Source organism: Gossypium raimondii, chromosome 3, assembly GCF_025698545.1.
Source record: "Gossypium raimondii isolate GPD5lz chromosome 3, ASM2569854v1, whole genome shotgun sequence".
Lineage (NCBI taxonomy): Eukaryota > Viridiplantae > Streptophyta > Magnoliopsida > Malvales > Malvaceae > Gossypium > Gossypium raimondii.
Window position 1 is genome coordinate 41,515,348 of NC_068567.1, and position 11,775 is coordinate 41,527,122.

The 11,775-nt window shown below is 31.8% G+C and overlaps 1 protein-coding gene across 1 annotated transcript; it reads left to right on the top strand.

Moving 5' to 3' along the window:
* The first annotated feature begins 8,559 nt into the window (after positions 1–8,559).
* On the top strand, positions 8,560–10,125 carry LOC105794300 (large ribosomal RNA subunit accumulation protein YCED homolog 2, chloroplastic). The gene is made up of 7 exons (XM_012623412.2): positions 8,560–8,805; positions 8,897–9,085; positions 9,207–9,296; positions 9,398–9,490; positions 9,594–9,674; positions 9,770–9,815; positions 9,888–10,125. The coding sequence occupies exons 1-7, from the start codon at positions 8,644–8,646 to the stop codon at positions 9,962–9,964; spliced, it is 738 nt and encodes a 245-aa protein (XP_012478866.1). The 5' UTR covers positions 8,560–8,643; the 3' UTR covers positions 9,965–10,125.
* Positions 10,126–11,775: the final 1,650 nt, after the last annotated feature.

Genomic DNA, 11,775 nt, shown 5'->3' on the forward strand with positions numbered 1-11,775 from the left:
TTGATTGCATGAACAACATGCCTACTCTTATTGAACTTAAACCATTACTACTGTTAAAACTGAGTACATGTTATGTCACATTCCAAAAACTGAGCTAGAAGAAATTGGGTTAATGAAACCAAGAGTGGTCACATCCTATTTTGAATTAAGGTTGTGAAAATTATGTCAAGTAATTTGTTTTGGTTCAATAGTCAAAAGTTGTGTTTGTGTGTGATAGGTCCTGTGTTCAAATCCCTTTCCTTCAATTTTTTTTAATTTTTATTTCAACCTCTGACTTTGAAAACCCAACTTATATGTTATTTTCGTTCAACTGATGTCAAGAATAAGTTTGTTGGTTCAATGGTAAGACTTCAACTTACCCTTTGGTCTTGTGTTCTAATCCTTATGTATGTAAAGTGAAAAATTATTTTTGTTTTAAACTCTGTGAAAAAAATCTGATGTGGATAGTTAATAGGGGTTAGTGGGTAGTTTTTTTTTTAAAATATAACAATTAATCCCTAAAACCACATCCTTTTTTACCGTCCATCACCCCACTCCTCTTTTTCACTTTTTTTTATTTTCCCTTTCCTTTTTCCTTTTTGTTCTTTCTTTCTTTTTCTTCTTTCTGTTGAATTCTTACTTGTCGCCATCCTATTTTCTTTTGTGAACGTGCGTGGTATTCGTTTATGTGATCGTGGCCCAAGCGTCGTGTAAGTATCGTTGAACTATCTTTTGTTATTCAATTTATAATTCATTCCTTGAGCAAGGTAAGAGTAGTAATGGTGTTTAATTTTTCGTACTTTGTTACTTTAAACTTTTCTGTGATCTTTGGTTAGGCGAAATGTGCCGGATACATGATTCTTTGGTGATTTAGATACTGTTTTGAACGCTGATTTTACGGGGTAAGCACTTGAATATTAATTTCTGGGGACTGATTTTTGTAAAAGAAATTATCAAATTAAGTATCGATTTTATCTCTTAGTAGTTAAATGGTATAATTGTATGTTGTATGTATGATTCAAGAGTGTTCTATGGTATGGTCAATCATAAATAACATTAGGTGTGTGATTTTAACCCGAAACATCATTAGAACTCGAAAAAACTCAAAAATAGATGTTTTCAAAACTACTCTGCGTCACACGACCGTGTGGCTGGCCGTGTGCCGGGTCATATGGAGCACACGAACATGTGCAATTACACAAGCAATTTAGGTAGGCCGTATGCCAATCCCTGTGGAGCACACAGACGTGTGTTATTACACCGTCTGGATAGGTAGGCTGTGTGGGCCACACGGGCTATCTTGTTGGGTCGTGTGGGCCCATTTTTTGGAAATTTTCACCTAGGCCTTTTGACTCATAAATTCATAATTAGACCTTCTGTAAGGTCCGTTTGGCTTAAATAAGACTTGAAATGTGACATATGTCAATATTGGTCAGTATGTGATATGGCTAATATAGGTGAAAAACTTATGTACGATCTGTGTTTTGATAACTTTGAAAGCATAATTATGTGTAAAAACATGCATGACACTTGTATGTAGAATAACTGGTAGTATAAGCAATATGATATGTTATGATCTGTAAAAAAATATTTATGCATGCATGTCATACTATTCATGTGATATGTACGTATGTTATTATGATTATGCATGTGCATTGGGGTGGGTTTTGATATGATGGAGAAAGTGTTTTCTGGTAGTACTACTGCAATTCTGGCGATTAACCCGCAATATCTGTATGACAGCTCAGTTACACCATTATGAGTGGCATACAACCACGACCTGGTGTGGTTGGATGGATGGACTCTTGTAGTCCTATTTGGTGTAATTAGTTGGACAGAGTTTGTATGTAGCGGATGGGGGTAGGACTTGTTATGATATGGTATGGCATTCTAATATGATATATGTTTTTGAAAATATGATATTCTAATCTGGTATATGTTTCTGGAAATATGACATTCTGATTTGATATATGTTTTTGGTAATGTGATATTCTGATATGATATTTGTATATGTGTACATTATAAGTAAAATTCTGTTCTAGTATTTACATTTTTGTATGTTATAAGAAAATTCTGTGTGTAGGCCGAGTCACACGCTAGGCTTTTAACTCACTTATTTGTTTAATATGTTTCAAGTGATCTTTGGACTTAGGACAGGACAATGTATGGGAGCTTGGATTGTTTTCGGCTAATTAAATATGGTGATTTACATTAGTAATTTATCCGACCTTTTGGGACTGTAATCCGTTTTTGGGCATTGAATTGGTTTTTGTTTTATTCGTCAGTATTTGATATTTTAAACGTAAAAACTGAAAAAAAATGCACGGGTTAACAAACTAAGATTTGGATTTCAAAACTGAAAGTTTGAAAGTTTTCCATTGCATAATAAGTAATCACCTAAGTGTTTTTCTGTAAATAAATAGTTTTTAACAAATGTTAGCGTTAATTAGAAATGATTTGCCCAAAATTGATACTTTCAAAGCAAACAAATTTGAATTCAAATTCTGGGTTTGAAATAAGTGTTTCCGGACTTAAGTTTTTATTAAACATTTGCGAGAGTTCTGCCAAATTTTATGCTTTCGAAACACGCAACTAAGCTGATTAAATCAAAATTTTTTAAACAATTTAATGTAATTCCTCAAGATTCGGTCATAACATTTAGACCGATTTTGAGGTGTTAAATGTTATGCATGTCTACTATTTCTGTACTGTACTATTAATAACATGTAATACTGCATTGCATAGGGTGGGACGCTTTGAAAAATGAGGAAGTACTGGCAGTTTTAACTGCAAACACTGGTGGTTTATCCACAAATTACTGCCAGTTTTAATCTGCAAACCCATTGTGTATTCACAACTACTGGTAGCGTATTAACTTGAAAGCACTCGTGGTTTATCCGCAACTTATACGGGTAGCTATTATTTGTAAACCCACTGTGTATTCACAACTACTAGCATCATATTAACCTACAACATTGGTAGTTTATCCATATATTGGAGTGTCTGGGATATAAGAGTTTTGGGGAACTCTTACTGTGGAGTGTAACAGTGGGGTAGGACCTATTTATACTGTTAAACTAAAATTGCTATGTATTGCATCATCACGCATAAGCATGCTCGAATGAACTGTCACTTTCTACTATACTATGAGATTGGTAATGAAATGTATATTGTTATTACATATATTTGGATTACTGTTTGGCACTGATTTACTTGTGATGGAACTCACATTGAGTGTCATAGCTCATTCCCCATTTAATTTTCATCCTTATAGATAACCTACCAGGTTAGGACGCGGACGCGACATTCGGAGGGTCTCAGCTCGATTTTTCTAAAGTATTTTTAGATATATTATTTGATATTTCATTATTCAGAGTTTGTATTATTATTTTATTTCGAATGGTGGCATGAGATTTAGGGTTTGAGTTTTATATTTCATGACATTCAATTTAATTTTAGGATAAAAAGATATGTTTATTATTGAGTTATGCATGAATCCCCGGTTTTTATTTAAAAACAACCATATCACTTTTCTGCTTCTATATCTTAACTAAGGTTTTGAAGATTAATAAATTGGTATTTAACTAAGGTTTCCACTCAATTAAAAACATGTTTTAAAATGACTGTTTTCAAAACCGTGATAGCTTACTGGGTCACTTCGGTGACTAATGTAATATTTCAAATTCGAGTCTAACGTCTAGGCCAGGTTGAGGAGGTTACATTTTCTCATTTTCTTTTTTTTCTTCTCTCATTTGAATAATTTGTACTTCTAAGTAATTTTATATTTTTATAAATTCAAAAGATAATAATATAAAATTATTTTTAAAATAAATTTCATGTATTTTATAATATTTTAAATTTTTATATATTTTAGAATTTTTCGTGAATTTTAAAATTTTGTTTTTAAGTTTAACATGCATAATTAAAATAGACAAATTATTGTCTTGATTCATTTGATTCTAGACAACCAAGTGTCAAAGTTTATTTTGAGTGTGTATATCTAGTATTTTTATATTTTATAATTTCAAAAGATAATAATATAAAAATATTTTAAAATAGATTTCATGTTTTAAAACAAATACCAAGTTTTTATAATATAAGTTTCAGTTTTTTAATAAATTCAAGTGGGAGGGAAAAAAGTGTACTATCACGACCTAGAATATATTTTAAAACCTAGAATTTGTTTGAGTGGGGATTAAGATTTATCTCAATTGGAAGTGTGCCAAATATTTTCTCTTTTAAAATTATAAAATATATAATCACTAAAAATACACATCCAGAATGAACCTAAACACATGGACAATCAAATTTATTGTGCAGGAAATAAAATAATATCCTAAAATTGAAGAAAGTCTAAAATTATTAAATTTTCAAAAATATTTTTTCAAAAATTTCTGAAATTTATTTTCTAAAATAATTTTATATTAACCTTTAAAATTATATAAAAATATAAAATTATTTGAAATACACTTTAGAATGAACCCTTTTTTTAGGTTCATTATGCATGTAAAATCCAAAAATAAGATCCCTAATTTTATATTCTTTAATTTAAAAATATTTTTTAAATTTTTAAGGACATATGCCAACATTATATTATTTGTTAGTCCAAAATCTATCAATATTTGACTGATTTGGGTAGAAACCTTAAAAGAGTTTGTAAAGTTAAACCTTATCCTTAAAGGTTGTCAAATTAGTGAATTTGAGAAAATCCTTAGTAGTGAAAAACTATGGTAGGCAATTGGGGCCGAACCACTCTAAATTCTTATGCTAAAATTTTCTATCCTCATCCTCTAGCATCCACAAAATTTAAAAAAACCAATTCACTGCCTCTTGATAATTTCAGTTTGATTATTTAAACTAACAATTGGACAATCTCACCGAGTAACATGCCGTGACTAGTTATCCTTTATGGTGAAAAAAACTTCTTGTTATATCGCATGATAATACCTACAACAGGGCCGACCAATTATCATATGATTACAATATAGTTCTTCTTACTTTCAAGAAAACTCCTCAGTGAGATCCACATGACAATCCTACCGTGGTGTAGTTAAATTGCCATGACATCACAAGAGACCTTCTCCCATTCAATCTTTTAAAAATATGGAAGCTTTTTAATGTCCGGTTTCAATCATGAATTATTAATATATGCATGACAAGTACATGCAACATTCTTTCTCTAAACTATATGGCACGCTTATCATACACATACATGAACATACATTCGCAGTCAGTAAATATCACCATTCTATCACATATAAAAGCGTAAAATTTAAATGAACTTGGCGAGCCAAAGTTTCCATGATTCCATCCTAAAAAAAAAAAGTAAATTTGCAAAATTCATCTCAAAGCATACTTTGGGTATTATATTTGCCACCACAGACTTCTGTTGCGGTACCGATGCACGTCGTCGTTTTCCACCACCGCCACCCACTGTCGGAATGTTTCGGGCCCACGATCGGACCACAGTCGACCATCACTGGCCACCACCGATCACCGCCGTCGGCCATTGCTGTCGATCATCACTATTGTCCCACTAGCAACCTCCTACTGTCGAACCACCATCGGTCTTTTTACCGGTTTGGCTAGGTCGGGTTTGTGTCATCTCGATTAGCCTGGATGTGTCTCTGTTCTCTAGGTTCCATCGAAAAATATAGGTTACATACCAATAAATGATACTAACTTGATTAACAATTTTCAAATTTATGTATTAATTAGGTCCAAAAAAAGTTTAGGCAACAAATTCAAACTTCGTATTTTATTTTACCACACAAAAGTTTGAAGCTTACGATATTTTCTTTTACTTATAAATAAATGCATTTTCAAGAAAATTTTCATATATTGTTTCCTCAACGAATAAACTGAAACAACAAAGAAGCAATTAGCAGTTATGGTTTTTTTCTTTTGATCAAAGTGACAAACCATTCCAGTTTCTTTCAATTTTGAAATTAAGCAAATTGATTCTTTTCAAAAGGATTGAAGCAATTTGATCTCTATCAATTTTAAATGTGAGCAATTAAGGACAATTAATTGCAACATTAATGTCTTCAATCAATAGTACATAATTTTGATGCGTATAACAACAAATTTAGTCTCAAGATTTACACATTTACATAAATGTTGCAAGCTAAATTTGTTAAATAATTATCAAATTGAGAATATGTAAATTTTAAGCTAAATTTGTTATTATACCAATTAAAATTATGTACAATTGACAGAAAACATTAACGCCATGATTAGTTGTCCTTAATTGTTTACTTTCAAAATGGACAAGGATTAAATTGCTTCAATTTTTTCGAGAGGGACCAATTTGCTAAATTTTGAAATTGAGAGAAAGTAAAAAGGTCCTTTTACCGGAAATGATTTAAAGACAAGTTTAACCAAGATTATAAAAAGAAGGGTAAAATTGTTCTAAAAGTAACTTTTGAGTGGATTGACAAAATGTAATATAAGAGATAAATTGTTAATTTTTCTAAAATTATAATAATAAATATATTTGAGTACTTGAAAATACATCAAATAATTAGAGAATTTGATTAGTTAATTTTATTATTCTTTGGTTTTCATTTATATAAAATGAATCAAAGTGATTAAACCTAAGAGTAAAATTATCAAAAGAATCTCACATACCAAGAAATTGTATTGAGATTGAAATATGACTTTTGGAATGTAAGATTACCATCAAGTTATTTACACTTTCAACAATAAAAATCCCAAAAGAAAATGATATTTACAAAATTCGAAATATTAACAACCCTAAATAAATCTAAACCTAAAAGATAAGACTGAAAGCTGCAAATTGATTAAAAAATCAAGAAATTATCAAGACAAATATTAAAAAAATTAGCTTAATGCACACATTAATTCTTTCGTCGTTAAACACTCATGTTTGAGATATTCAATTAATCACGCACTCTCATGTGTCACATGATGTAGTCATTTGAAAAACTTTCAAAATTGAAATATTTTAAAATTAAAATGTTTAAAACTATTTAAAATAGAAAAATTATAAGATTACAAAAACAATATAAATATATAAATAATTAAATAATACATATTTTTGAAATTAGAAATTTTAATGTTTTTAAAATTTTAGGTGATACATTTTGGATAAATTTTTTAAAATTATTTAAATAATTAAAAGTAATTTTATTTATTATTTAAATTAATATTTAATTGAAATAATATTATTTTTATTATTTAAATAATTTAAAAAACCGATTCAAATTTATCACTTAAAAGATCTATAATTATAAATTTTGATTGATTAAATTATAAAACATCTTAGATGATATATTTTTAAGAGGCAATGATCTTATGTTCAAGCTCTACCAAATGTGATTTATAAAATTTTAAAATATTAAAATTTTTAATATATATTTTAAATCTTAATATTTTTAAAGATATGTTTTTTTGTAATTTTATAAATTTATCTATTTTTAATAATTTTTACAATATTTTATAGATTTTTAAGGTTTTTTTCAGATAATGATATCATTATATGACATGTGGCAATATATGATTGGCTGATTGATTTTTTAAGGCCCAAATGACTGAATTGGGAATGTCAGACAATATTAGGGACTAAATGAGGGACTGAAGTGGACTAAAAAAACTTTAAAGACCAAAATTGGAGAAGTGATATACTTCAACAACTAAAGTGTGCATTAAGCCAAAAATTTGATTTATTACTGTCTAGGTTTCCGCAATCGATGAAGAATAAGAGCATGCATCTGAGTTTTTGGAGAGGAATGAAAAAATGTGAGTGAAAAAATTTTAATTCATGTTTTTAGTTTAAAAGAAATAGATTTTTAAAAGATTTCATTTTAATTCACTCACAAATTAAAATGAAAAATAATTTTAATTTCACATCATTTAATCATTTTCCCCGTCTAAAAAGAAGCCAAAAATAGTAAAAGGAAAAGATTAATACGAAGCTGGAAAAATTGTTGGGTACAAAGGAAAAATAACAATATTAAATTATAAAAATGTGAAATTCAAAGAATTGAGTATTTAAGTCTTTAAAAATTAGGGTCGATGAAGTTTTAGCTTGTTTGATATGAGTTTGAGTATGTTGAAGTGCGTTAATATTTTATAGTTCGATTTGGATTTAAAGTATATCATTCTGTTAAAAAAATATATTTTATTTCGAAATAAGGAAGTATATGTTTTTGTTTTGATTTTTGGGAAAAGGACATATATGTTTGATGAGAAGGGATTGTATGAAATTCTGATTTCATATCATCCATATTCATTTCGAATAGTAGGATGAAAAATTAGATTTTTCCTTTTAATTTTCAGCTTTTTCAGTTGGATTTAAATTTTTTCAGAAAAAAGAGCTAAAAATCAGATGCAAAAATTTGATTTGTCATTCTTTTATTAGAAAAGAATATAAATGACGTGAAATAACAATTTTATACAATAACTTTATAAGGTAGATTGATTTATTTGAAGCTAGGAATTATCAAATCTAATTTTCCATCCAAGAGAATATCAAATCTAATTTAAAACGGAAAAAATGTAAAGAAAAGAAAAATATCTACATGTAGGGACAGTAATATACCCAGAAAATCCTTATCTATTTGCCAAGTGAAAATAGATAGCTCTGGTATATTGCTAACATCATATCCAACCATTCTTGGCAAATAGATTACAGGAACAATAATGGCAGATGCCAACAGTTTAATGTCATCGCCGGCAACAAACATCAGCCAAATTCCAAGCTCATTTCCAGCTAAGCTGAATTCCCAGAAACTTCCTACCCACCATCTCAGTAATATTAGATTTAAAGCAAGTTCCTCGAAAAGGCATGATTACTCATCCCTGGTACACCCGTCATTCAACCCCCCCTTTCTCTTTTTCTCATTTTCTTCAGATTTCACTGCGTAATGTTACCCTTTAATGGCTGCTTCTGCAGAGTGTTAACAAGCAAGACTGTCGGAATAATCGACGCCGTCTGGTCACGATTTCAACCGCAGATGGGAGATGGCATGGAACATGGAACTGTGATTACCTTTTGTCTCTCAAGCAACTTAACTTGGATGACTTGGTTGAAGGTGATGAACAAAGGGATGTTCGGGTTTCTATCAATCTTTGCATCCAAAAGGTCAAATAGCCCACAAACCCTTTTTCAATTCGTGTTAGAACTGGAGACCAATTGCTTTAAAAGTTTAAGTTCACAAGTACTTGCTTAACTTCAATGTTTAAATGAACAACATTGATTGCAGCATGCCAGCTTCGGTCTTTCGGTGGATGGAAGGATAATTACGTCTTTTACCAGAAAATGTAGCATCTGTTCTTCCCCCTATTGCAGACAGGTATTTTAGATACCGGGATCTCGAAATTGCTACATATCACCTTTCACACATGCCATCCTTACCACTTTACCATTTCTAACCTGGAATGGAACTTTCATCAGATTGATACCAACTTCAACGTTTGGGTTCTGGCCTCCAACAAAGACCATGGTGCATCTAATCAACTGCCCGAAATTGGTGGAGATGATCCTTCATTAAGTCTCCAAACTCTAATCTCTCTGTTCCATAGGCGGCCCCATCATTATGACTAACTCTTACATTAAGAACTTATCATATCAATTACATGTGATTGTGCAGGTTATCTATGTGAAACCAGGATATGAAGCCAACTTGGATTCACTGATACAGGATACAATCCGGTTAACCACCTCCACCAAGGTATATGAATATTGAAATGGAATCTAAGGACGAGTGTCGATTTTGCATTCTAGTAAATATATGTATTTATCCTTTTTCACATTTTCGTGTTGCAGGACATTTGCTCAGAATCATGCCGGAAATCTGAACCCACCCTGCGTTGTAAGTAGTTTTTGTTGTGTTACAAAAGCCTTTTCAAATGATAACTTACTAAACAAATTTTGTTGGGGCCAGATATTGGTAAAAGAAATGCAGCTTCCATCGACAAAAGGTGGTATAGATTGTTGGAACTAAGGAATGCAAGTTTTTAGATTATTCGTTGAATCATTTACTCTTTAACTCTGTATCTATGCCCCCCCCCCCCCTAAAAAAATTTCATTTGCTGAATTTCTAATTTTGGCAATTTGTATATTTGTATTATGTTGTACCACAATCTTCGTTTGTATAAATTTTAATATACTAATTACTCATAGTGTTCATTTCATATAAATAATCTCAGCAAGTAACATACCCAAAGATAACGCTAAAAGGTCACCGCTAACAACAAACCATTGCTTAAAACAATCTCATATTTCATACGATTGAGTGGAAAACAAACCAGAGAGACAATTAGACAAATGCAAAGATTCAGAGCAGAAAATCAAGAAATTCTACCACAAGGTGCCATTCCAAGGGCTTAATAATCAGCCTCTGCGTCTGCAGTTTCAAGGTGAGCCCGTTCAGCTTCTTGCAGTTTCTTCTCAGTCTCCCTTCCTTCCTTGGATTTGTAGTATCCGCTCATGAATGTTCCCACAGCTCCGTACTTCTTCCTTGCATACTCGTAGAGATCAGCATCGAACATCCTCCAGAAACCCTTCTCATTTTAGCTCCGACACTGCGTACTGCGGCTGGAAACTATGGTTTTCAATCAACCATTGCTCCATTTTACTAACTGCCTTCGCACCATCAAACACCTCACCCCTCAACACAGGTCCCATATTCGTGAACATCTGAGCATAAGATGTATCACCTTGTCTACAATGATGCTTGAAACCTGGTTCGGGATATACCATCGTCTTGATTGGAAGCTTGAATAGTCGGTGCGGACAAAGCCAAATAGGATAAACCTGGAGAACCAACAAATTATACAATGAGGTTGTAAGACCCAATTTCTGCCTGGGGCCCAAAACCAAATACAAACCCAAACAGACCTCAGCCCAAATACCAATTAAAACATAATATAAAAACAGAACCAGACCCAAAATTAAACAAACCAAACAACCCAAAACCAAACCTAACAACCCTATCCCAACAGAATCAGAAAAATGAACAGTAAAAAAAAACCCTAGGTGCGCCGCACCTAGGTCTTCGGGCCTCTGCCATGCCTCCAGCACACGCCAGCCTGCTCGCACGCCTCTGTCACCGTGTCAGCCTCTGCCATCACCTACAAAACAAGCAACATGCAATAAGAGAAGAAGCCAAGCAGAAGCAGACAACAGAAACAAATTGCAAACAAACAAAATAGAGAAAAATAGTTTTGTATTTCGGCTAGAAAGCCAAAATCAGATGCTTGTTTAGTTTTCTCTCTTTTTTTATGCACATTAGAAATAAAAAAAAAGAGAGAGCAAAAACTAAGGTGATTTTGTACTTTTGTTTTTCTATTTTCAATATTTATGCAATTTTCTTTTCAATATTTTACTATTCTTTTATATACATTCAAAAATATAAAAAAGGCAAGGAAACATACCTGTGGCTGGACCGCGCGCCATCGTCGGAGGTTTCCTCCGTTCGCTGAGGCCGTGAGAACCCTCTAGGGTTTCGCCTGGGTCGCAATCGACAGGGCAGTAAGGTTGAAAGGCCATTCTCTTTTCGTTTTTTTGCTTTCGTTTCAAAAAACACCCAAATCGGTTGGGTATTTTAGAAAATAGTAGCCTTTTAAAAAAATAAAAAAAATTTGGGTTTGGACGTCATCGGCCTTCCGCACTAATGCGCTAAAGCGAGGCTGCATGTGAACCGTGTGAAGCTTCGTCGGTGCTTTGGCCAGATTTGGGAGGAAGAGGAGAGTTGAGGATTTGAGAGAATATCAGCCCTTTTTTTTAGAGAGAGAAAAACGAAAATTTTAGAAAAAAATTAGATTTAAATA

Bases quoted from the DNA above. Each gene is read 5' to 3' on its own strand.
- LOC105794300 (XM_012623412.2), top strand. From the start codon at position 8,644: ATGGCAGATGCCAACAGTTTAATGTCATCGCCGGCAACAAACATCAGC. The intron at 9,675-9,769 runs GTATATGAATAT...TTCGTGTTGCAG, and splicing joins GGTTAACCACCTCCACCAAG to GACATTTGCTCAGAATCATG. The intron at 9,816-9,887 runs GTAAGTAGTTTT...TGTTGGGGCCAG, and splicing joins ATCTGAACCCACCCTGCGTT to ATATTGGTAAAAGAAATGCA.